Source organism: Eulemur rufifrons, chromosome 7 (genome assembly GCF_041146395.1).
Source record: "Eulemur rufifrons isolate Redbay chromosome 7, OSU_ERuf_1, whole genome shotgun sequence".
Classification (NCBI taxonomy): Eukaryota; Metazoa; Chordata; class Mammalia; order Primates; family Lemuridae; genus Eulemur; species Eulemur rufifrons.
This window is the reverse complement of record NC_090989.1, coordinates 200,812,680-200,839,771: the sequence shown is the minus strand read 5'-3', so window position 1 is coordinate 200,839,771 and position 27,092 is coordinate 200,812,680. Positions and strand designations below refer to the sequence as shown.

The 27,092-nt window shown below is 42.7% G+C and overlaps 1 protein-coding gene across 1 annotated transcript; it reads right to left on the bottom strand.

Moving 5' to 3' along the window:
• Positions 1 to 4: 4 nt before the first annotated feature.
• On the bottom strand, positions 5 to 21,781 carry LOC138385905 (uncharacterized). The gene is made up of 6 exons (XM_069472089.1): positions 21,534 to 21,781; positions 21,126 to 21,187; positions 8,960 to 10,869; positions 2,968 to 3,087; positions 2,024 to 2,233; positions 5 to 1,231 (listed from the first exon to the last, which is right to left on the bottom strand). The coding sequence occupies exons 1-3, from the start codon at positions 21,779 to 21,781 to the stop codon at positions 9,902 to 9,904; spliced, it is 1,278 nt and encodes a 425-aa protein (XP_069328190.1). The 3' UTR covers positions 5 to 1,231; positions 2,024 to 2,233; positions 2,968 to 3,087; positions 8,960 to 9,901.
• Positions 21,782 to 27,092: the final 5,311 nt, after the last annotated feature.

Here is a 27,092-nt window from a genome sequence, read left to right as displayed (position 1 = left end):
GCCATTCTCCAAGGCAAAGGGCAGAATCCTCAAACAAAAATGCAGGGCCAGGCAGCTCTTCCTGAGCAGTTTATTTGAAAGCCCTGTCTCCCTCACGTTGGGACGACCAGAATCCCACCGGCTAGTTGATTAACTAATCTGTTCTTTTAGGAGAACATTTTCTGAGCACCTGCTTTGGCAGGCTTTCTGCTGACACTGGGGGCACAGTGACAAGATGATAGCTGTGCTCTGAGGGAGCTCCAGGAAGGAAGCGTCACTACAATACAATGTGGTGTGCGTGACCTAAATTCACAGCAACAAGTGATTTCACTCTCTTTTGGGGGGTGGTGCATGTGGGAAGCCTTGATGGAGGAGATGACCTCTGGTTGAACTTGGAAGAGTGAATGGAAAGATGCCAGCCCTTTAGGCACAGGGCAACATAGGTCCTGCAAGTGTTTTCTGACCTGGTGCTTTACCAAGGCACTGCACGTCATCAGGAGGGCCAGCAGGTCAAGTTCCAGGAAAAATGATGGAAGGCAAAGCCTGGAGAGATGGCAGGGGTCCTGTGACTTGCATGTCAGGCAGAGGAGTCTGAACTTCATCCTGAAGACTCAGCATGCTGTAGAATGGTGGTGAGCAGATGAGCAACAAGGTCCAGCTAATTTTTTAGACAGTTCTGGGCAGTTGAGTGGATAGTCTGGAGGTGGGGGTAGAGGCGGGAGCCCAGTGAAGATGAGGCCTGAGACTCTTTTCTGAGAGTCTGGCAGAAGTGGAGAGGACAGGCCAGCTGAAGGGCTGTTCAGAAGCCGACACCAACAAGATATTATGCTTGGTCTGGATATGGGAAGTGAGACAAAGGAAGAACCTGCTGGTTTCTAAGTTTCAATCTTTTGGAAGGATATTGATGAAAGACAATGGAAAAACAGGATCAGAATTCTGAATTTCTGCTCATCCTTGAAGGAAAGAAAACATGCCTTTGGAATTCTAAGGACCTGATGACTGAACTGGATGGAACTGAGGAACATTGTTTTCCTGGTGAGGCTACTGTGGATAGTTTAGTCCAGTAGCTGTCCCTGCTAGGTGGATCTGCAGACTTCCAGCCATTCTGTCACTCTTTCTGTGTCTGTAAACAGTTCAATTTTTCAAAAATTTTTTTGTTTTTGAAAATAAAGCCTCTGTTGACCCCTTAGGGATTTTGAGAATTCTTTATAAAGGATAAAGGACTCTTCATAAAGGATTTTTTGTAAATGTCCTATAGGTAAGAAGATTTTAAAGTATCTAGTTAAAAACAACATAGGATACTCTGGTATATAACAATGAGTTTCTGTCCCCCTAATCTTACTATAATAGTTCATTTAAAACATGTCTCTGTGTTTTGGAAACAGTTTGACAGCACAGTATGCTCATGTTACATGTTCACTTTGCCACTTAGTCTTGAACTGGGACATCTCTTAGATTAGGCTTCACTTTATGCGTAGCTTGGAGGACATCATCCCTCTCCCATAAACAAATATTCAGTCATCTCAGCTGCTATTTTCTTTTGTTCAAGGTAATAAACTTTTAAGATGACTGTTTGGGAAAAAGCAGCTACTGGTTACCAATTGCTCATGAATCTGCAAAACAAGTTTAGGAGAGTTTTATTCTTTGAAAAACATGAGGTGGTTTGGGGAGGCAGGTATGTGCGTTTCACAGCAGGTTGCTCTGTGGTCACAGCTCCATCGAACTGTTGTTTCTGCCTCTGCCTGAACCCAAACCCCTCCCAGCCTAAAGAAATGCAGCTAGCCCTGCCTCAGTTTATACCACATCTGCTACCTGTTGGCTGAGACATTGGATGTTGATGTCCATGTCAACCTCTGGGCACCCCAATATGCTGTCCCCTCCAATAGGCAGTGAAGGAGGTAACTTCAAGGCTATGTAAGAAAAACTGCACATTCCTTGTGAGACTAACATGTGCCCACTGCTGCTTAATCTTGTCCTGGGCATTATACAGTCTCAGACTTCCTTACAGTTGTCCACAAAGTGTCCTTCCCCATTGTGATCTTACCTTAAGCACATCCTGTCTCGTGGTGTCCTTTGTCATCTGTTTGTGTCTTTGTGCCTTTGCATAACACAAAGGGTGTAAGTCATTCCTGCCCTTCCCCACATTGTTTCAGCATGTGGAATTTTGTATTTATACAATTTGTGTGCTTTCAAAATGTTTTAGTTGCCTATTCATCAGGCAAGTCCTTTCTTTCTTTCATATTGGCAGAGTTTCCTGTGTGTAATTAATTTGAGAGGGAAGCAAAAGGGAAAAACTTCAGTTAGTCATTCTCTGTCCTAGAATTTCCCTGCATTAACCTTGTCCTTAAAAATATATGTGTACTTTTCCCTTAAACTCTAGGCTTCGTGTCATTGTATACTATTCTTTTGCTGCCCTTTCCCACTTAACATACCTATTACTCATAAGTTCTGTGAAATACCCCTTGGATCTGGATTGATTATACGGGATTTTCTCCACTGTGTGTAAAAGGCATATTGTGATTGTCGGTTTTTATATGCCATGTTTGTAAGAGTCTCTGATTTTCTGATCTCTGCATCACTGTTCCAAATCCAAGATCTCCAGCTCCTTCTGGGAAGATTCCCACCACTGTGGCCACCCCAGGAGCCCATGTCCCTAGTGGTCTTGATCCCAACGCCACTTTCCATGGTCAGCATGGGGAGCAACCAAACCACAGCCCTCCTGCCTCTCCCAACCCGCTTCGCTCAACAACATCACGCCCGACCCAGAGCCCGGGTTTTTTCCGTAAAATCCTGGCAAGGTTCAGAATGAGGTAAGTGTCCGTGATGTTAGCTTTGGAGGGAACATATAGAGCTGAAGGAAAATGTTTTTTTACTGTTGTTGCATGAAGCCACCGCCCAGGTATTTTTCATTCTGCTTTCACTCACGTTTTTCTGGTTTATATATATCTAACTTTATATGTTAAAACCATTAAAATAGAAATTACAGACCTTAGAGTCTTTTATCTATCCGCGGGGCAGGGTCACTGCAGTTCAGCAGAACTTCAGTTCTTGCTAGCAAAGGGCTGCTGCTCCAGAGCGGCCAGCAGGGGGCCGCATCCATTCCAGCATCTGCAGACAGGAGAGGGCGTGTTTCTTTGCTCACTTCATCATCATTAATGAGCACTACGTTTCTTAAAGTCAAAACCTTCAAATTGTTCTCTCTCAGTAAGTTATCTTGAGAGCAGAATAACTCACTTCAAAGGTATAGTTCTGGAGATAAAACCCCTGGTTTATTCCCCCCAAAAATAATAATATCATCTTAGCACATCCGAGTTGTGTATAAAATGCTTCATGTGTTATTTAGTTACGCTGCCGTTGGTGGCCTTGGGAAACTCTGAGGGTCCTTCGAGGTATTTCTGACTTCATTTCCATGATCTGGTAGGCATGTTGCAGACAGAAACATTGGTTGCCTCCTGAGGTGAAACAAAGGATCCCACTTTCAACTGAGACCAAATCGTGAAAGTCCTCTTTTCCAGGAACAAGTCCCAGAAGCCCAAGAGCCCCTGCAGTTTCAGGACTCCCCCGAGGGAATTCTTTGAAATTAAGCCTGGCGTGGCTTAGTCTGTCTGAGGTTTCCTGCAGGCTTGCTTGGTGGGGCCCTTGTCTGTCACCTGTGTCTTACAGGACAGCTAGGAGTGCTCTCAGGTCTGCAATAATCAGTGGCCCCTCCTCTGTTTGTCTGTGCTCCCCGTGGTCTATGAGCACCCTGCTCAGTGTCACGCTCTTGCCATTATTTAAACTGGAAGCCAAGTTTTGCTTCTCAGTCTCCTTAATTTCTCCACATTAATCATGTATGACTTAGGTGAGTCACATTAACTAGTGTCATCTGTTTACGGTTAGGATATCAAATGGCAGACATGGGAGGATTTCTGACGTCCATGAGCAGTAACTGGAAGTCAGGCAAAGCAGAGGTTTCAGTCCGCCTTCCTGTTCCCTCCTCAGCCCCATCCCCTTTACTGAGACCCCTCCCCCCCTCCCCCCCCCCCGTTGGAGGTTGGGTAGAACAGAATGGTCTAAAGGGCCTTGCCGATTTGGGGGTGGGGTTCGTGAGCCACGAGAGAGACAGTGAGTTCAATCCAGAAACAGTCTGTTGACCCCCGCAATAAATCCTTCCTCTCAGGGTCACGTCGTGGCCTGTCCCAGTCCTCCTGGTCCCCCACAGGGACTAGGGTAAAATGCAGCTGCCTCTGAAACTTGGGTCGTAGAAGGTGGAGCCAGGTACCATTTATGTGGCTGTTCGCCTTCCGTCCCTGCTTAATATCAACAGGTGTTTCCCCTCCAAGCCCCAAGCATGGAGGGGTGTCCAGGTTTGCCTCAGTTCAGAAAGGCAGCTTTGTGTCCGCGCACTTTGTGCCATAATGGGCCCTTTAAGTAAAACCTTGCACGTCATTAAAATCTTTGAGTTTATTTAACTGTCTCCTCTGTGCTCCTTTTTTGGTCATCTTAAGACTATCATTGATAAAAATATCAGCTACCATTATTTGAATGCTTACTATGTGCTAAGGTAGATAGATGTCTATAGATATTTAGATGTACTCATTTTATTCACACCTATTTATAATAAACACACATTTTTATGTAAAATAACTATATTGATAATATAATATGCATACACTCAGTACCTCTCCACAGTCCCGACTGTGGAGTAGATTTTCCCCGTTTCATAGAAGGCACTGAAGATGAGGTTCCGAGATAAGGAACATGTTTATGGTCCTACAGCAAAGAAGTCTCAGGCAGAGCCAGGTCTGTGACCAGAGGAGGCGCTTCAAGCCACTACACTTGTGCCCCCTTAGAAAACTCAATGAAGGTCTGGTGCAGGCATGAATCCTTTTCCCTTTTTTCCTAACTACATTTATTGCATGTATTTGAACTGAAACGGGAGACACAGGTTTCTTGTTACAATATTCTGGGTGGTTAGCCAAGTGCACTGTCTCCTGCCTGTATTCCCAGCACTTTGGGAGGCCAAGGTAGGATGGTTGCTTGAGGCCAGGAGTTCGAGACCAGCCTGAGCAAGAGTGAGACCCCATCTTTACCAACAGCAGGAAAATTAACCAGGTGTGGTGCACATGCCTGTAGTCCCTGACATTCAGGGGGCTCAGGCAGGAGGCTCACTTGAGCCCTGGAGTTTGAGACCAGCCTGGGCAACATAGTGAGACCCCGTCTCTACAAAAATCTTTTTAAAAATTAGCTGGGCATGGTGGTGCGTGCTTGTAGTCCTAGCTACTTGGGAGGCTGAGGCAGAAGGGTCACTTGAGCCCAGGAGTTTGAGGTTGGAGTGATGTATGATCATGCCATTATACTCCAGCCTTGGAGACAGAGTGAGACCCTGTCTCTAAAAAAATTAATTAAAAAAACTACTTTTGCAACTACCATGAGACCCAAGAATTGCTCTCCTCAGCCCTTATCCCAGAGAAATGAAGACCTATATGTTCACGAAACAGCCTGTACACACATGTCAAGAGCTGCTTTCTTCATAGTAACCCCAAACTGGAAACAACCCGAATGTCCTTCAATGGGTGAGTGATTAAACAGATGGTGGCACATCCATTTATTGTTGAATACTACTCAACAACAAAAAAAGGAATGAACTCTTGATAAACACAGCAACCTGTATGAGTCTCCAAAGAATTATGGTCAGTGAGAAAAATAAATCTTAAAAGATTACATATTGTATGGTTCCGTTTATATAACATTCTTGAAATGATAAAGTTATAGAAATAGAGAACAGATTCATAGTTGTCATGGCTTAAGAAGGAAGTGGGAGTGGAAGGGAACGCGACGTGGCTGCAAAAGGGCAACACGAAGGATACTTGCCATGAAAGTGTTTTATATTTTGCCTATGTCAATGTCAAATCTCCTGGTTGTGATGCTGTACTATAGTGTCGTAAGATGTAACCATTGAGAGAAACCAGGTAAAGGTTATACAGAATCTTTGTTATTTCTTACAACTGTCTATGAATCTACAATTAACTCAAAAAGTTTAAATTTAAAAAAGAAGAATGGGGCCAGGTGTGGTGGCACACACCTGTAGTCCCAGCTACTCGGGAAACTGAGGCAGGAGGGTTGTTTGAGCCCAGGAATTCAAGGCTGCAGTGAGCTATGATTGCACCAGTGTACTCGAGCCTGGGGTGACAGAACGAGACCCTGTCTCAAAACAAAAGCAAAAACAAAAACAAAAAATCACGTGGGAAACCATGGAAGAAAAAAGAAGCCACGCAGTTGTGAAATGTGTTTCTTTCCCTTTATTGTCAAAATCCTGGAATCAAGTGTGACAAAGACAAAAAGATTGATAAATTTTGTCAAAAAGATTGTCGCGGTGGCTGTAATCCTAGCACTCTGGGAGGCCGAGGCAGGAGGATCGGTCCAGGTCAGGAGTTCGAGACCAGCCTGAGCAAGAGTGAGACCCCCGACTCTACTAAAAAATAGAAAGAAATTATCTGGACAATTAAAAATATATAGAAAAAATTAGCTGGGAATGGTGGTGCATGCCTGTAGTCCCAGCAGCTCAGGAGGCTGAGGCAGGAGGATTGCTTAAGCCCAGGAGTTTGAGGTTGCTGTGAGCTAGGCTGACGCCACGGCACTCTAGCCAGGGCAAAAGAGTGAGACTCTGTCTCCAAAAAAAAATTCTATATGCACTAGCACAAAAATACACATTGAGCAAGAGATGTCTGTATTGAAATTGCTTGGTTTGGAAGGTCCAGGGGACAATAGGTCAGTTGGAACCCAAATATTTATATTTGTTCCCTTAAAAAACCCCATTAAAATGATACTAAAAGGCTTAAAAAGGCAGAAATCTGTAAGGACAAAGAGAAAAGAAATGACCGTGGATGAGAGATTTCAACAAAATTTTTTGTTGAAGCTTGAAAGCAGATGGCCAAATGGTTCCTGAGTTAGATGACCTGAGAGAGCTGACTCCCACGAGGTGGTGAGGGAATTTGAAAAGAACCAAGATGACTCCCACCACAGACCCCAGGAAGCCTTAGGAAATGAAACATCAAGTTTTTCTGAAAATAAGAGTGTGGGGTGGGGATGAAGTTAGCAGACTTAGTTGAGGTTTTATAAGGAGCAATTAGACTTATAAGGAGCAATTAGATTAGATCTGATAAGATCTCATCCCTAGCCTGTGCATCCAGGCCCACCTGAGGGTAGACAGAACATGCCAAACTGAGTTCCTACATCCTGAACAGGGATCACTAACATTTGAGAAAAGCCTCCAGTATACCAGATGGAAATCAAAAGAAGTAAATAGAAAAAAGAGAGAGAGAGGGAAAGAGCGCGTGAGAGAGACAATGTATGGAGCAGGAAAAAACTTTTAAAAAAGTCTCAGACCTTCAGAGACATACTATAATAGGAGATCTTGCATTTATGAAATAAGAACAGGGGGCTATAAAACAGAAACATTGAGGAAAAGAACCTTTTGGAAATTAAAAATATGATAGCACTTATTTTTTTAAATAGCACAGTTGGAAGGGTAGAAGAGGAAGTTTAGGAAATCACTTAGAAAGTAGAACAAAAAGACAATAAGTGGAAAATAGGAGAAAGAAAACTAAAGTTTCAATCCAGGAGACCTCAGTTCCAAATATTAGGATTTATAGTTGCCCCTGCCCTACAAACACATGAATTTTCTTGATAGGCCCTTCATTAGAAAGCTTCTGGAGGATGTTTCACTGAAAGAAAAGCAAAAGCCAAGAAAAAGAAAGTCATAGTGTACAGGAAACAGAGGGCGCAACACAGAAATCTGTATCCCAGAATAACGGCAGGAGAAGTCACAGGATGATGGCCATGCCACAGGGCTAGAGAGCAACCAGTCCAAACCAGAGCAGGATGGAGGCACCCAAGGGGATGGGGAAAGGAGTGAGGAAGAAACCCATAGAAAACTAAGCAAGCAACAACCAACTGAAAGGAAGACATTTAGAAACTCCAGGGATAAAAAGAAATGGCACAAACAAAGGAAAGTGTACGGTAGCTAGTACACTGTTGGGCTCAGCTGGGAATATTTACTGCCATAATAACAAACAATGACTCACACTGATTAAGCTGAAAGGAAAATATAAATATATTGTAAAGAGAGGGAGGGGATAATACATGTAGGACCTGGGAGGATGAGTCTCATTTTCCATACTAGGAAGACTATAGTTAACAGTTAAATCTGAAAAGAAAAGAAGTGGCAGGTATACACATGTTATTTAGAAATTTGGAGATAGCTATCGTTGATAGTTTCCTTCCGGAGAATATGAATCAATAATGAGGAAGGCTAAAGTGAGGATCTGCTAATTTTTGGGTATAAACTTTGTAAAATTATATGACTTGTTAAATGGTTTTTATTTTGAAATGTTTTAAGTCTAACAAGAAGTTTCAAAAATATTAGAGTTCTCATGTACCATTCACCTTATTTCCCCCAATGAGAACATCTTACATAACCATAGGTCATTATCAAAACCAGACAACTGACACTGCTATAATACTATTAACTTTACTTTTAAAATCATGTTCACATATTATTTTCTTTCGAATAAATATTTAAAAAGAAAGGTCTAAAGCCTACTTTACTCTTAAATGTATTAGTATAAAGCTGTACATATCACTCTTTTATAATTAAAAAAACCCCTTATATCTGGATTATGTCTGCTTTTTGTTATTCATATTTCTTCCTTTTTCTCATTCTCTCATCCTCTCTGTTTTTGTACCAGACTTAAAGTTTTCTCTTTTATTGGTCTTTTACCTTATCGATCAACTCTACCGCTTTCTAGCCCAGGTATCAGAGCAACACTCCGTCTCAAAAAAAAAAAAAAAAAAAAAAAAAAGCGGGGGGAGTAAAATGTGATTGTTGCCTCATTTTAATCTCTCTCTGGGCCTGATAATTTAAATGCATTTGTATTCCTCAGTAAAAATTCTTTGCTTTTCTCAAACCAAAAAAGACAAAAGACCAAAACAGGGTTACCTAATGGGAAGCCCAGAAGGGGCTTGTGTTGGAGAAGCAGCTTCCAAGCGGAACCGAGAGGAAGAGCGATTTCTTGTGTGGAACTGGCCTCTTTCCAGCCTGGCTTTCGGGCTGAATAGGATGAGAGAGGTCGGCCGACGTTAAGGTCATCTCTCCTTAGGGGTTTGGGAACCAGAGAGAAGAAGGTGACTGAAGACAGTGGCACCAGCAGTCAATTGCCATTGGAGAGCTCACTTGAGGGGTGGACGGCAGCAAAGACGTTAGGGCTCCGGACCTTGTAGGTCGATTTGCACTGTCACGCCGGCGTCCCAAACTGCGCCTGGAGGCTGTGGTCTGAAGACACTGACTTCATTTCCTAGCTGGGCAGCTCAGCGGCGCGCAGGGCCGCAGGCGGTAGCGGGTGGACGGCACCTTTGCTGAGAGTCAGGAGAGGCAGGCTGTGTGCAGGAGGCCTAACTGCGCGGCAGTTAAGCCGCAGTTCCAAAAGGCGACCTCGCGTCTTGGCGGCTAAAGGGCGGCGGCGCGCACCCTAGCGTCCCAGAGGGGTTGAGGAGCGTGGGGGAGCGCAGGAAAGGAAGCTGGGTGGCGGCGGGGAAGAGGGGTGAAGAAGGCAGACGGTCCGGGAAAGAAGAGGCTCCACTCAGCGTGCAGTCCTTGGCCGGGTCGGGTGTTCCCGGAACAGGATTTGCGCTTTTTCCTGGCTGCAGCCGCCCACTGCGCGCCCTTCCGTCGCCTTCACCAACAGTAGCCACCTTACCCATTGCAGGCAGCCTGGTGTCCTGTCTCTGCCTACCTGCCCCACCTGGGCACCTTGGCACCCTGCTGTGGCCTCCACGTCCCCACCCGGCCCGGCCGTGCGCAGCCCCCGCCATCTGCAGCTGGAGCGACCTGTGACGGCCGGCTCAGTAGAACTGGGGGAGGGGGAGCAGCGGAATCGATCAATCAAACCATCCCCTCCGCGCCAGTAAGAGCCAGGGCGAGAGACAGACGAGGCCGGAGAGCCACTGGGCCGTTAGTCCGCCTCTGAGAGCTGCTTGCGCGCGCCTGTGTGCGTGACCGTGGATTAGCTGGGACGAGAGCAGGAACGTTCCAGTCCAACGCGTTGCTCTCGCCTGTGGCCCAGGCCGCGGCTGAGGCTGCCCAGCATCTCCGTGCCGAGTGACTGGCGCTCGGCTGACCCCGGAGGGAGCTGGGGCCGCCCTGGACTCCCGCAGCGCCTGGCCACCGCAGACAGGCACGTGGCACTTTCCTGCAGCGCGTCCCCCCACAGCGCATCCGGGGTGTAGATTTGGCTGCCTGGACACTCCGCCTTCCAGCTGCAGCTGCTCTCCCTGGCGATGTAGGCACCGTTTGCTGATGGGAACCGGGGGATGGGAGTGGGGAGAGAAGATCCACGGAAAGCAGTGGTTCCCAGCTGGATTCAGATCGCGTTTCTGAATAACTCACAGGTGTTACTTTCTCGAGGTGTCCTTTATGACACCTGTGATGCTTGTCATGGCTTTCCTTGGTCCTTCTGCAGGAAGGACGAACAAGTTGGCAGAAGAAGGTACGCGGAAAGCCGGGGAAGTTTGCCGTCACTTGACTCTCAAAGAGGAGTAATCCTCTCTTTGCAGTGGCAGCCAAGGTTTTGAAGCAGCGCCCTGGCAGGTGGCGGTAGCGGGACAACGGCCTGGCCTGTAGGGTCAGCTGTACGTTGTCCCGTATGGAGGAAAGGTGGGGGTCCGGGGGTGAGGGATGGAGAAAGGTAAGGGCTCCTGGATTGCTTGGTTCATCGGGTTTGGAGAGGCATGTTTTTCCTTTTGTGATATTTATGTGCTTACTGATGGGGAATGCTTTAAAATCTATAAAACTTTCATGCACATGATCTCCATTTTGAGATGGATGCCTGAAACCGTGGATAGTACCAACTCCTATTTATTTATACAGTGCAATGGTAATGTACAAATAAAAATGCTCTCTATATTTAAGGTCTCCTTATAGTTGATTTGTGTGCATCAGAATTCTAACTATTTCCATGTGTGGTATTAGGTTGAAAATGACTTTTTGTTTGAAATGGGGGCCTTGCTTTGTTGTCCAGGCTGGTCTCAATCTCCTGGGCTCAAGCTATCCCCCCATCTCCTGCCTCAGCCTCCCCAGTAGCTGGAACTACAGGCAGATAATACCCTTTAATTCTGCTTTCATCTAAAACAGACACCCCTTTTTTCATGTCCTTTATTTGATAAAGAAATCAGGCCATTTGTTTATAAAGTTTTTCAAATTCTAGATTTGGTCAATTGCACGCTCATCTTCTTGTCAGATTTATTGCCTGTCCCTCAGTTTTCCTGTAAATTGATGGTTCAATCTAGAAGCTTGATTAGATTCAGGTTAAGTTTCTAAGCAAGAATACCTCATAAGGAGTGTTAGATTCTTCTTATTGTATCACATCAAGATGCACATCTTGTTCTATTTTTATTGATTGGTATTTCAGGTGGTGTCATCCTTTCATCTAATTTATTAGTTGAAATTATTCTGTAAAGAACTTTCCTTATCAATCCTTGGTTTATCAGGAAATACAGACAGAAATTTCATGTAGAGCAACAGAACCAATACTGATTGTTATAACCATATTATGACAAAGTTTTATTACACAAGGCTACTATGTGTCAAGAGATGTGGCTGAATCTGTGGTTTACCCTAATCTGTGGAATAAAAAATGATGAGAAACTTTTTGAAATGCAAAAAACAAAAACACAACAACAGCTCTATTTTATGTACATGTTTTAGGAAATCCTTTATTTACCTTGATTATTGCATTTTGCACAATGAACAGTCACAGTTTACTGGTGAACAGGACCCAGGTTTATTGTTTCCCTTTTTACCATATTCCTATTGTTCTTATGCTGAGCCTACTTAAAAAAAAACAACAACACTCATTTAATACTGTGGAGTTGTAATTTATTATCGTGGATACTCAAAGTCTGTAAGAATTAAAACACTCCTAAAAGGGATAGAATCGGTTGAACAAAGAATTTTCTTGGCATAAATAGTACAAGTGCTTTATTTGTTTATGGACCGCCCCAATATCTCCTTTGAACTCAGGCAAGAGGGACCCTGCACTGAGCCTTGACACCCATCGCAGTTTATACACCCCAACAGCAACGTTGCTTTGTTACAGGTACACACTCCCTCTGTCTCTCAGGCCCGGTGCCCAGTGCCGGCGCAGCACGACCCAAAGCCCTAAACACCTTCTCTTGTGTATAACACCATTCACCAAGGGAGTGATTTGCTACATCTCTTGACCTATGCTCTCAAAACACAAGGCGACTGCGTCTGAAGGCCATAGGAATGTGTGGGTTGTGTGCTGCTATCAAAGCAGACACTGTTCCAATTAGAGGACAGATTTGAGAGGAGGAAGCACTTCACTTAGGCAAGGAAAAAAACATAATTAACCTGACAAATGCTTGCACTTGGATAGCACAAATACAAGCTCTTGCCTAAATGAAATACTGGTATGCTGAGCGTTAATTTTCTTGCTTCTTTTCACATTCCAGTTCTGATTCCAGAAGTACTTCAAATTACTGTGATATTTGCCACAGTTGCACAGGACATCTGCGTAGCGTTTTGCAACACTGAATGGCACATGCTATTCTTAAATTTGTGTGTGTGTAGGGCTAGATGTAACAGGCATCAATACTGTCAGTAGAGCATAAATTATATGAATGTTTTGATTATAATAACATAATTAGTGATTTTGCTGAAATTAAGGCCAAAAAAGATTTAATGCAATGTGTATGCCTTTATTTTATTCCTCTTCCCCAGATCGTTAGCTCATGATTAGAACATCAGACGTGTGTAACCATCACACTCAATCACCTTGACATTTTGCCAATTTTTTTTTTTTTTTTAGAGACGGAGTCTCGAACTCTTGGTCTGAAGTGATCCTCCCACCTCAGCCTCCCAGGTCTCTGGGACTACAGGTACATGCCACCACACTGGCTTCAATTTTTATCTTAGGAAAAAGAGAGCTTTAAATCAATTTTAAAAGTTTAATGTTCTAAAGTCACATGTGTCAAGCTGGGAAGATAGAGAATATTTTATCTGACCGTTTGTTAGCTCAATTCGTAACTTAAATACCTGGACATGGGATATTTGGGCCCTTTGCATTTTTGCTCTGAGCCTAAACTACTCTAATGGTATAATTTTAAATACCAAGGACCTCAATATTTTTGAAGGCCTACTTGTTTATTACTTTTCTCTCTGGGATCTTCAGGCTATTAAGGCCTATAGCTATTAACACTGTTTTCTCCCTTTAAGGTATATGTGGCTTTTCACTTCATTTTCACCTGAATGCTTTCACTGTTTTGGATTTAGCAAGCTTTTGGTCTTAAAAATATTCAACAACGCAGTCAACAGGCCAAATGACTTTATGCATAAGACATTGTAATGAGGAATTTTCCCGTAGAAAGGTGACTAGATTTGAGGAAATTATTTAGTCAGTATAAGAATTTCTCTGGATTTGTACAGCACGTATTTTACTATGTAGTCTTTCTTAATAAAGTTTCTAATAGACCTGGAAAGGACAAGAAAGAGTAACATCTGTTGCAGTACAGTGTAGGATAAATGAGGATCAGGGAGAGAGGTGACTTGCTCAAACCACATACTGAATCCTTGTTCATAAAGCCCTACTTAGAATTGTTTTCTCATCTTAATGCAAATTCTGTAGAAGAAAACGAATACACACCTGGAAAAATTGAGCTATTTGTAAATACTTTGAAGATGAGAGAAGACAGTAGTTTAAAATGTAAACTGTATCCTTATCATCATCATCATCAGAATCAGAATCACTCAGTCAACGGTGGCACTCCATTAGTGTGAATAGGGTCGGTATCAAAAGACAAAGTGTAGGGAAGTCACCACACCCAAATAAATGATGTGCAGAATTTCCAAGTCATACTTCCCTGTTTCATTTTAATATTCCTTGAGCTTTTGCGTCATTCTAAGTAACACTTCTATGGAAATTTTTGACTATGTATTCTTTGCAGTGTATACTTGAAAATATTCTGTGTCCTCATATTTACAAGACTGCTTCTATGTTTTTTGTTTCTTTGTTTTTATTTTTTGAGACAGAGTCTTGCTCTGTCACCCAGGCTGGAGTGCAGTGGCATGATCATAGTTCACTGCAACCTTGAATTCCTGGGCTCAAGCAAACCTTCTGCCTCAGCCTCCTGAGTAGCTGGGACTACAGTTGTGTGCCACCACAACCTGGCTAATTTTTATTTATTTATTTATTTTGTAGAGACAGGGTCTCACTATGTTGCCCAGGCTGGCCTCAAACTCATGGCCTCAAGCGATCCTCCCACCTTGGCCTCCAAAAGTGCTGGGATTACAGGCATGAGCCACCATACCTGGCCTGCTTCTACTTTTTAATATTCCATAACTTCTCTCACATTTGAGCTGCAGTGGGTAAAGTAGTATCTCTATTCCTTTATCAAAAATGTATTGAGTGGTTACTCCATGCTAGGCACAGGCCCGGGCACTGGGAAACAGATGAATATAATCATGGCTCCATCTTCCTCAACATGAAGTTTATAAGACAGGGTCTACTGTGTTTAAGAATGTATTTACTGGTGGTTCTGTTTACAGCTGTTCATCTTACCTCACTCTTTCTCCAAATAAAAAAAAAGCACTGTTCAATTTTAAGACTTACCGTAAAGCCACAGAAATCAGGCAGTGTGATATGGGAGAAGAGATAGACACATAGATCTATGGAACAGAATAAAGTCCAGGCATGAATTCTCACAAAATGACCCATTGATTTTTTAAATTGTGGTAAAATATACAGAACATAAAATTTACCATCTTAACCACTTTGTTAAATATAGTCACGTTGTCATACAGCTAATATCCAGAACTTTCTCATCTTGCAAAACAAACCCTATACCCATTAAACAACAACTTCCCATTTCTCCTCCCCCTACTCCCTGGCAACCCCCATTCTAATTTCTGTTTCTATGAGCTTGACTATTTTAGGCACATTATACAAGTGGAATCATACAGCATTTGTCTTTTTGTGATTTGGTTTATTTCTCCCAGCATAATATTCTCAAAGTTCATCCACGTTGTAGCATGTGTCAGAATTTCCTTCTGTTTTAAGGCTGAATAATATCCCATTGTATGTACATATCATGTTTTGTTTATCCATTCATCAATTGATGGACACTTGGGTTGCTTCTACCTTTTGGCTATTGTAACGCCGCTATGAACATGGGTGTATGAATATCTGTTCAAATTCTCTGATTTTAATTCTTTTGGATATTGTGATATTGTAAAATATATATTTGGTCTTTTTTTTCCTGTTTCCTGGCGTACAACTCCTAAAATCCTTTGACTCTCCAAAGTGATGTCTTTTTGTGTGTAATAAGTTATGCTAATAGGTTGACTTGATGGATGGGTGGAGGCAGGGAGGGTGAGGGGGTAGAGGTGGGTAGCTGGTCACTTGAAAAGATTAGAGGATTTTTGGCCTCACCCCCAACTTCTGGGGAAGGAAGAGAGGCTGAAGTTTAAGTTGAGTGGATGGCCAATGGCTTAATCAATCATGCCTACATAATGAAGTATCTATAAAAACACAAAGGACAGTATTCGAGTATCTTCTAAATAGCTGAATTCGTGGAGGTTCCTGGAGGGTGGCGCACCTGGGGAGAGCATGGAAGCTCTTCCCATACCTCACCCTATGCACCTCTTCATCTGCATCCTTTGTAATCTTCTTTATAATAAATTGGTAATTGTCCATTAAGTGTTTCCCTGAGTTCTGTGAGCCATTCCAGCAAATTATGCAAGCCGAAGGAGGAAGGGGTCATGGGAATCCCAATTTATAGCCAGTAGGTCAGAAGCACAGGTAAAGCAACCTGGGACTTGCAAAGAGCATCGAAAGTGGAGGGCAGTCCTGTGGGAACCGAGCCTTCAACCTGTGAGATCTGACACTATCTCTAGGTAGATAGTGTCCAGGTAGATAGTGTCGGAACCGAATTGGATTAGAGGACACCCAGCTACAGAATGGGTTGCTTACTTGATATGTGGGGAAACGCCCCACCCCCACCCACTCACATCTGTCATCAGAAGTATTCTGTGTTGTGAGAGTATAATAGGAGGAACTGGGTTCGGTTTTTTTCCTCAATATGATTACATGTATATACCCAGAAGAAGAAGAATTCTATTTTTAATTTTTTGAGGAACCACCTACTGTTTTCCTTAGTGGCTATACCATTTTCCATACCCACCAACAGTGCACAAGGGCTACAGTTTCTCCACAAGCTCACCAACACTTGTTATTTTCTGTCTTTTGTTTTGTAGTAGCCATTCTTATGGGTATGAGGTGATGGCCAATTATTTTTTGACAAATGTGCAAAAGCAATTCAGGGGAGAAAGGACAGTCTTTCTGAAAGTAGTGTTGGAACACCTGGACATCCTACAGAAAAATGAACCTCGACCTAAGTCTCACCTCGTACAAAAAGTAACTGAAAATTGATCATATATGTAAATGTAAGAAGTAAAACTATAACATTTTAAAAATAAAACACAGAACAAAATCTTTACAAACTGAAATTAGGCAGAAAGTTCTTAGATGTGACATAAAAAGCATGATCAATTCAAAAAATGATAAATTGGAATTCATAAAATTAACAATTTGTTCTGCAAAATACAGTGTTAAGAGAATAAAAATGCAAGCCACAGACTTGAAGAAAATGTTGGCAAATCATTATCTGACAAAGACTAGCATCCAGAGTATATAAAGAAAAGAACTCTCAAACAGAAAGAAAACAAAGTGTGCTTTTAAAAATGGGCAAAAGACTTGAGCAGGCACTTCATCAAAGAAATTGTATGGATGACAAATAAGCACGTAACAAGATTTAAACATCATTAACCATTGGGGAAGTGTAAATAAAAACCAGAGTGAGATACCACCATCGGAAGGGCTAAAATAGAAAACACTGGCATGACCAAGTGACATCAAGAATGTGAAGCAACTGGAAATTGCATGCATTGCCAGTGGGAATGCAAATGGTGCAGTTACTCTGGAAAAAAATTTGGTGGTTTCTTATAAAGTTAAACATACCCTTACTATATGACTCACCAGTCCAATTCTAGATATTTATCTAGGGCATATGAAAACTTATGTTCACACAAAGACCTATACAGGAATGTTTCATAAAGCTTTATTTGTAATACACAAAAATGCAAAACAAAACTTCAACTGATGAACAGATAAACAATTTTTGGTACATCCATATGATGAATGGTATACTACTCAGCAATAAAAAGGACCCAACAGCTTGGTTAGATGTCAAGGGCATTATGCTGAGTGAAAGAAGCCCGTCTCAAAGGTTTACATCTGGTATGATTTCATTTATATGACAATCTCAAAAAGACAAAACTATAGTGATGGAGAACAGATCAGTGGATGTCAAAAGTCAGGGTGAAGGGCAAGACCACCAGGGAGCAACACAAGGACATTTCTTAGGGTGACGGAGCTGTTCTGGATTGCAGTGGTGGCTAAAGGAATCTATATTTTTCAAAGCTTACAGAACTATACACCAAAAAAGTCAATTTTACTGTGGGTTAACTTAAAATTAAAATATATAAAATAACAGTAATAAGTTCATTACATGTTAATATGAATAACATAGTTTTGTGAAAAATAACTATATTTCCAGAGGAAAAAAGTTATTTTTATAATTGTTTTATAATTTTACAAATCTCTTTAATGTCTGCCTTAGTAGGATACAATGGATTCTCATATCTGCTTCTGCATTCAATCTATTTTGTTTTACATGTCTTGTAGCCCCAGGAAAGCTTTACTCATGAGACAATGAGAACGAATTAGGCAAATCATTCCTAGCCTTGTCCTGTTCTGTTCTGTTCTTTTCTTTTCTTTTGAGACAAGGTCTTGCTCTGTAATCCAGGCATCCAGGCTGGAGTGAAGTGGTGCAATCATACTTCACTGCAACCTCAAACACCTGGGTTCATGTGATCCTCCAGCTTCAGCCTCCCAAATAGTTAGGACTACAGGTGTATACCACTGTATCTGGCTAATCTTTTACCTTTTTTTTTTTTTTGTAGAGACAGGGGTCTCACTATGTTGCCCAGGCTGGTCTCAAACTCCTGGCTTCAAGCAGTCCTCTTGTCTCTGCCTCCCAAAATGCCAGGATTACAGGCATGAGCCACCATGCTCGGCTGTTGAGAATACTTTTGACCTCAGGGAACCACCCCCTAAAAAAAGGTTTGGTGATTTCCCCGGGTTCCCTAGACCACACTTTGAGAACCACTGGCCTGTGTTATAATTTTGCACTAAAGGAAGTGTTTTTCTTCTTATGATTGGTATTAGGAAAAAAAAAATACTACTTTATCCTCCACAGAAATAAAATCATTTTACATATCTATTGCTTGAATTATGATATATGGTCATAGTTTTTAAAGATAATTTCAAATGTTTAGTATAGTTAAAGGTCACTTTGGTTATGATTTCCAGCAATAACTTGTCCTAGGGACATGTCAAAGATGTTGTTTTCATTATATGGAGTAGGAATATTAATTATTAACTGTCAAAACCTTTTCATTTCTTTTTTTAAGTGACTGATGTGATTCCCTGTGAGGAGTGACCCTCCATGGTTGGAAAGATGCTTCCATGTCCCATTTCAGGTCATACTGCAATGTTACGTAAGCAGTGCTGTTCTTCTTGGAAGCCACTTACAGTCTATAAGTCAGAAAACTTTACTTCCTCAGAAACTACATGAAATCTATAAGCAGCTTAGGTGAGGATGGCCTTTTGTAATCTGCACCTGTAATCTGAAATTGTGACCAGGACCGATTGCAGCATCAGGAAAGAATTTCCTGCCTCTGTGGTTGGGCAATGCAGAGGGTGGGGCAGAGGCCAACGCCCTGGGGCTGCAGCTCAGTGAGTTTGCCTGGAACCCAGCTCTGGGAGCTAAACCAGTATCTCAGGTGATAAAGGCTGTTACAGAGGACAATTTGATCTGGTCCAAGCTTTCTTTGGAGTTGGCTGTGTTTCCCCAGTAAGCAGTCTCATTCTCCAGACTTGGAGGGTAATCATCCAGCAAACATTTGTGGGTAGTTAGAATACTTTTCCCAGCCAGTCTCTTGGAAACAGTTAAGGCAACCAGGGCTTTGGTGAATAAAGGAAAGAATCTCCTTTGTCCTAGGGAATTGTGAATAAAGGGAAAGTTTTTCTACCTTCATAAGGCCTTGTGGAGACACTTGGGGAGTCTGGCCTTCCAGTGAGCACATGCTATGGTTTGAATGTCCCCTACAAAACTCATGTTGATACTTGATACCCAATGTGGTGCTGAGAGGTGATTGGACCAGGAGGGCTCTGCCCTTATGAATGGATTATTCTATTAATGGATTGATGGATTAAGGGGTTAATGGATTAATGGGTTGTCATAGGAGTGGCTTTAAAAGAAGAGAGAGACCTGAGGCAGCACATTAGCACACTCAGCCCCTCTCCTTGTGATGCCCTGCACTGCCTGAGGTCTCTTCTGGGAGTCCCCACCAGCAAGAAGACTCTCAACAGATGCAGCTCCTCAACCTTGGGCTTCTCAGCCTCCATAACTGTAAGAAATAACTCCTTCTTACCCAGTTTCGTGTATTCTGACATAAGTAACAGAAAACGGACTAATATAGTACCCATGGTCCAAGATTTCCTTTACAGGGAGATCTTGGGTCTAATATCCAGAATTATAACTGAACAACAAAAACATTAAAATATGGGTGGTAAAAGACTTGAATAGACATTTCTCCAAAGAAGATACACCAATAGTCAACAAGCACATGAAAAGATGTTTAACATCATTAGTTAGGGAAATGCAAATCAAAATCACAATGAGATACCACACCATACCCAGAAGGATAACTCTTAATATAATACTTTTTTAAGAATGGAAAATAAATGAGGATGTGGAGAAATTGGAACCCTCTACATTGCTGGTGAAAAACAATTCCACTCCTAATATACCCAAAGAATTAAAAGCAACATTCAAGCAAAAACTTGTACGTAAATTTTCATAGCAGCACTGTTCATAGTAGTTAAAAGGTAGAAACACCCCAAATGTCCATCAAACAATACATGGACAAACAAATGTGACATATACATATAATAGAATATTACTCAGCTTAAAAAAGAAGAAAATTTTGACATATGGATGAACTTTGAAGACATTATGCTAAGTCAGTCACAAAAGGATAAATACCATATAATTCCACTTATATGAGGTGCCTAGAGCACTTGTGATCAGAGAGACGGAGAGTAGAATGTTGGTGGTCGGGGGCTGGGGGCGGGGGCTGGGGAGTCCATCTTTAACTGATTCAGAGTTTCAGTTTGGGAAGAGGAAAAAGTTGAGATGGACAGTGGAGATGGTTGTCCAAACATGCCAATGAGCTTAAATGCCACAAAACTATACACTTGAGAATGGTTAAAATAGTAAATTTTGTTACGTATATTTTATCACAATTTAAAAGGAAGAAATGAAGTACTGATACATACTACAATGTGGGTGAACCCAGGAAATACTATGCTAAATGAAAGAAGCCAGACACTGAAGGTCATATATTGTATGATTCCATTTACATGAAACATCCAGGATAGGTGAATCCATACAAACAGAAAGCAGATTGGTGGTTGCCAGAGCTGGGGAGGAGGGAACAGGCGGTGACTGCTTAATGGGTACAGGAGTCGATCTCCTTTGGTGTGATGAAATGTTTTGGAACTAGATAGAGGTGATGGTTGCCACAACCTTGTGAATATACTCAATGCCACTAAAATGTGTGCTTTAAGATGGTTAATTTTATGTTATATAAATTTCACTTCAGTGTTTTGCAGGAGAGTCTCCTTCAGGGTGAGCAAAGGCCTACAGGCCAGCATGCAAATCAAAAAAAGAAATAAAAAGAGAGAGACCATCAGTGCATGTGGGTGTCAGCTGGCTGGGAGCTGAGAACAGGCACCTAAGGAGGTACCTGGTCTTTGACCCCAGCCGTCCCTTACAAGGCGGGCATTAACCTTATCATCCTTATCTGAAGCTCGGATTTTATTTTGTTCCTTTCTTATCTTAAGTATGTAGTGCTTTCCCTAAGCCTGTACTAATATTTTCTTAATTAACAACAGCCAGTATCTCACCTTCAGAACTGAGATACTCAGGAAACCAAGGCAAGGAAGAGTGTGTTGCAAATAGCATCACCCTGCAGAGAATGGAGCAATAGCTGAGAGCAAGAAGCAGAACAAAAGAGCGCCAAAAAGTTAGGCAACATCCTGGAAAGACCCACGGACAAGCGCATATTCAGAGGCTTGATAAAAAGCTAGGCTTCCAGCCCCACTCAGATGGGGCTAGATGCATTCGTATATGGAAATTAAAGACTCGGGAACTCGGGGACATCTTACTTATACTGAGAAACACACACACAGCAGACGTCTGCCTGTGGAGTGGAGTTTTGGAAAGGCTCATGGCCCGGAACATAATGCAGACTCCCCCAGCCACAGCACCTTCCAATCCCAAGAAGAGTGCTGATTCTCCATTTGGGCACCCACTTTCCCATGACATCAGGGGAGACGAATTCAGGAAAGGGTCGGACCAATGTCTCCAAATCAAGCTCTGCAATCCTTGCCTGTTGGTGGCGCTTGTGGGTGAAGAGTGAAACTCCCACATTTGCGGGGGAGAGGGTATGAAAAGAGCCACAGTGGCAGTCACCTGGGCAGGTGGGCTTGGTGGAAGCTGTCACGTGGTCTTTTTCGAGGCCAATATGAGGTTTGGCATCTTGCCCTGGCATCAGGAACATGAACCTCTCCAGTGTCCAGGACTGTTGGAAATGACTTCAAATTATACCTGGGAGACCCATGCCACCCAGGCCCCATGCAGGCAGAGCTCAGCTTCAGTTATAACAGGGTTCCTGGTGCCAAGAACACCATCGGCACATAGCAGGTGATCAAAATAACTGTGTGTAGCTGAATGAGTGAGAGGTAAGAGAGAGGACTTGAACCCAGCTGCACACTAAGAGACCTTATTAAAACCTAACTTGTGAGTCTACTAGGTAGAGTTGAAAAGAAAGCTAGTCTTATTGGGTTGGGATCCAACTCCATCTCCATCCAAGGTGGGAGCATCCCTACAGCTCCTTCATTACAACCCACTCAAGGATTTTTTTGGTTTGTTTTGTTTTAATCCCTTTATTTTCTGATACTGGTTTATTACTTAATGGTCCATAAAAATTCCCTTCACACACACACACACACACACAAAATAGGAATCAGAAAAATGACTTAAGAAGATTTATGTTGTGTTTCTTGGACACTCAACAAACTGCAACAACAGGTCTTCTTTTAATATTAGATAAGTTCTAGCTGTGGAAATTGACTTCTAAGTACAACCTCACTGTCCACACACCACGAAGGCCAAAGCTGGGTTGAGAAAATTATGTGTGTCACAGGTGCCATGTGCTGTGAGCTCACCACAGCCCCACAGGATTAGTCCTGCTTTGCACATGAATGAGGACCATCAGGGAGGGTGAGAAATTCCTTTAAATAGTAGTGAAGTAGGGAAGTCTGCCTGACTCTCCTACCCCATCCCTCGGCTTTGCCACCCAGTGATGTGGGATCCTGTGTGGTCTTCCATTCTAGAACATCTTCTGCTCACTTCTCAGACAAAGGTCTACATTTTCATTGTTAAACACTGTACATGCATATTGGCAAGTCTATAAGAGTTCCATGACTACATTTTTTGGAAAGCAACTTGGCACTACTAATGAATTACACTTGATAACAGACCTTTATCCCAGACACCATGCCAGGAACTCTGAAAGTGATAGTACCTGAGGATATGTGCAGTCTGATTGACTATGGCAAAACAACCAAAAAAGCAAACAAACAATTAGGAACAAGTTAATGCTGACAGATGGGAGAAAGATGAGCAAGCGATGATCTAAGCATAATGTGAGATAAATGGACACTGACAAAGATCCTCTGCTTGGTCAAACTTTAGTCAGGCTCTTGAATTTTCTCCTAGACCCAAATGTGCACATCGTGTAAAATCCAGTTTTAGCAAAGAATCTTGCTTGGTCAGTTTGCCAAGAATCCTCTGCTCTTGATATCTGATTACCTGCCATATCTGTGTGGGTTCCGCATCCCCAGCCTCCCCCATGTGATGTCTGGCCACCCTGGCCTGTCTTCAGCAAGAATCCTGTCAGGTCAGTTGAGCCAGAATCCCCCTTAGCCCTGTTGTTTCCCTTTAATCACTTTCCATCCCCTGACCCCGTCCCCAGCTCCTTGGCTGTCAATTCCCCCTTGCTCTGTGCTGCATTTGGAGCTGAGCCCCATCTCTCTCCACCACTGCAAGACCCCATTGCCGTGGTCCCTACAGCTCTCACAATGGTCCTGAATAAAGGCTGCCTTACTGTGCTTTAACAGGTATCACTGAATAATTTTTTTTTCTCTAACGACTCTCACAAGAATGGATTGGGACCCAAGGTTAGCTCTTGAGCGGATAACTAGACTAGGCTTTCAGATGACTTGGTGCTTGCTCTCTTGCTGAGCCCATCCTGCTCTGACATCCATAACCGTCCCTTGTGTCCCTTGCCTACCTCTGTCACCACCAGAGGAACCGCATCCAGCATCTTCACACGTGCAAATCCACATCACTCTGCTCGCTCCGGTCTGACTCTGACTCACATCCCATCCATCAGGCTCTTCCTCCACACACTTTCAGAAGTCAGTGCTCAGCCAGCCACTGCCACTCCTCGCCTGGACCCTGGTGTCATCTCCCAACAGGTCTCCTTGTGTCCACTCTAGCTCCTGCATCCTATTCTCCCCACTAGAATTGAAGAGATTCTGCAAAGTACAAATCAGTACGTCGTTCCTGAAGCCTTGGAAGGTCTCCGGCATGCATGGCGAGAAGCCGGCTCCCCTTGTGGAGGTCACTTCTCTTGGCCTTGTCTTCCTCTGCATGGCACTCGGTCACGATTTGACAGCCATACTGGCCTTTGTCCGTCTCTCAGCCTCCCCAAACTTACTCCCTTTTGGGGCCTTGGGTGAGCTGTTCCTTCAGTTTTGGATGCTTTCCCAACCCCCATCTCCCCCAGGTCCTCCCTCATCCTCATTCAGATCTTAACTAAAATGTCTGCCCTTTGGAGAGGTCGTTTCAAACACCACGGAAAACCACGCCACAGACTGCTTTAGCTGTTGCATGGTGCTTATCAGTGCCTGCAGTGATCTTATTTCTTTGTTCAAATGTTTAGCCCCATCTTATCTCAGCCGAGTACAACCTCCTTGTAGGCATACTCTGCCTGGCTTGTGTTTAGAACAATGCCCAGCTCACAGCAGGGAATCAACACATAGAAGAATAAACAAAAAGTAACACACCAAATTGTTCACATTGGTTTTCCTGATCATGGAGAGGGCAGGGGAGATGAGAAAAACAAGACTGTAAAACAAAAAGAATGGTAAGAATGCATGCATAGTGATAAACGTTTTGCACACACATAAAACTGAGTATGTACGAGTGTGAGTATGTGTGTGTATGTATTTATTAAGAAATAAACCAGGGGCCGGGCGTGGTGGCTCACGCCTGTAATCCTAGCACTCTGGGAGGCCGAGGTGGGCGGATCGTTTGAGCTCAGGAGTTCGAGACCAGCCTGAGCAAGAGCGAGACCCCATCTCTACTAAAAATAGAAAGAAATTATATGGACAGCTAAAAATATATATAGAAAAAATTAGCCGGGCATGGTGGCGCATGCCTGTAGTCCCAGCTACTCGGGAGGCTGAGACAGGAGGATCGCTTGAGCTCAGGAGTTTGAGGTTGCTGTGAGCTAGGCTGATGCCACGGCACTCACTCTAGCCTGGGCAACAGAGTGAGACTCTGTCTCAAAAAAAAAAAAAAAAAAAAAGAAATAAACCAAAAGATGATCCAAAAATGTCAATCGTGCTTACTATGGTGCTGAGATGGCAGTTGGTATCTATTTCCTTAATTATATTTTATGATATCAGAAAAAGAAAAAAAACCAGTGTGGTTCTATATTCGTTGTGGAGAAAAAACAGCATGACTTTTGAGATATACGTGACTGATGTCGGGTTCAAATACAGGCTCTGCTCCTTCTGGCCATGTGATATGGGGCAGCTCAGGTGACCAAGCTCAGCCTCAGCTTCTCCATCTGTGAAATGGGCTCGTTTCAGTATCCACCACATAGGGCTGCTGTAGGAATATATGAATTAATGTTTGTGAAACATTTAACACAGTGCCGAGCACATGGTTCTCAGTAAAAACTACTATTATTATTATAAAGTGCTTTGCAGTTTGGTTTTCGCAAAGCTAACAATGATTGCTATCTGTCTTTGAAATTCTTGTGAGCTTCGAGAATGTGGAATGCCCTTTTAAAACCTCAACACTCCTGGAAGAGGTCACACCTTGAGCTTTAACAAGTGGCATTTTTGTCAATTAGTTAACAGTATGCTGAGAGCAAATCACTGTAGGGGAATGTCCATGGGCACAAGTCACAGGGAATACAATGTAAGGGCCTATGGGGGTAGGAGCTGAGAGGGTCGACAGGGAATGGACAGAGGACCATAGACAAAAGTCACCCAGGATGGCCCTGCCTCAGCTGCCCGGCAGCAATCTGATCATCTGGAGACAGAGTTGGTGACATCTCTATTGCAAGTGGTGGATGCCCCAGAGACATGGCTGATTCCCCTTGACCATGCAGCTCCATGAATGCCTGGAGAGCCTTACATGAAAGCAGGAAAATCCCAGGATAAAGAACATGCAGATCTTCTGTTTAAAAACAAACGAGCGGGGTGGAGAGGACCAGCCACCCTGGTATGTCAGAGGCTGCCCTGGTTTTAACACTGAAGGTCCCACACCCTGATAACCCTTAGTCCCAGACAAATCAGACCAGTTGGTCATCAGATTGGAGGTCGTGAGACAGGAGGTGGATTTCAGCATCCTCTTGCCCTCCCTGTTATACTGATACCATGAGATGCAATTGAATAAACATGATTTGGTTTCTGCAACAAAACCAGATGGTAATTAAAGTGGACTCTATACAGCTTGCATGTTTACCTTATTTTCCATCATATAATGATACCAAATATCACAATCATTTATAAAAACTAATATATTTACTAGTACATTACTAGATGTTGAAATCCTTTATAATATACTTATGAAAACATTTGTACAAAGAACTTATCCTCCACTAATATTTAGGAAAGTTTACTCTGAAATTCCTTTACTGAGAATTCTTGGAGATGGAGGAGTGAGCGGCAGTGTCTTTCGGCTGTTACATTTCTTATACTGCAGTGTCAGTGAAACTATATCATCCTCTGTAAAATCAATAAAATCCCTAATAATTTCTCTGGCCAATTCATATCTTACCATCTTTCATCTTTCAAGACATCTATTTGGTTGAAGTGTATTCACCAACTGATGGACTTTACATCTGTCTGATTTGGCAGTTTACATTGTGTTTTCCTCCAAGTTTATCTACTCTGTTGTATGGGCTTCAACAGGGCCAATGTTTGTCAAGTTGGATTAAAAGAAACCCCAGCTTTCCAGGCAGGGTAAAATTGGTGATTTGTCTTAACTCAGGTCATGGCAGAGCAATTGCATTTCTATGGAAACAAAGCTAAACTTGGGGTTGCACTCTGACCAAAGACTCACTAACATCAAATAAGTCATAACATGATATGTAATATCTTAGAGGCAAAAATCAATAGTAATCCACTTTGAGCATTTAAAGGGTCATGCTCCCAGTCACTGTCTTTGAGATTTTGAAAGGATAATAGAAAACAGCGCATCCAACTACCTTATTTAATAGATGAGCCCATGGAGATGAAGTTACTCTGTCAGAGTGACATTGGTTTCAGTGGCTGAACCCGCAGGAACTGGACAAGAATGGGAGTATCGTCAGAGCTTTACAGTAGTATTGAAATCTGGTTTCAAGCCACTGAATCAAGTAGGAGGGTATTAACTTCATAAACTCAATAGCAAACATGTCCTAAGAGGAAAAGAAAGATAATTTTACTTAGCATTACTTTTTTTTTAAAAAGATTTAAGATAAGACCAGATTAAAAAAATGGAGAACTATGGAATACTTCCATAAATTC

What these genes read in the sequence shown, in the direction of transcription:
- LOC138385905 (XM_069472089.1), bottom strand. Translation starts at nt 21,781, where the DNA reads ATGTTCCTGATGCCAGGGCAAGATGCCAAACCTCATATTGGCCTCGAA. An exon ending in TCCCCTGATGTCATGGGAAA is followed by an intron (nt 21,188 to 21,533) that starts GTGGGTGCCCAA and finishes CATTCTCTGCAG; the next exon opens with GGTGATGCTATTTGCAACAC. An exon ending in TGAGTATCTCAGTTCTGAAG is followed by an intron (nt 10,870 to 21,125) that starts GTGAGATACTGG and finishes ATAAATAAATAG; the next exon opens with GAGTTGGTACTATCCACGGT.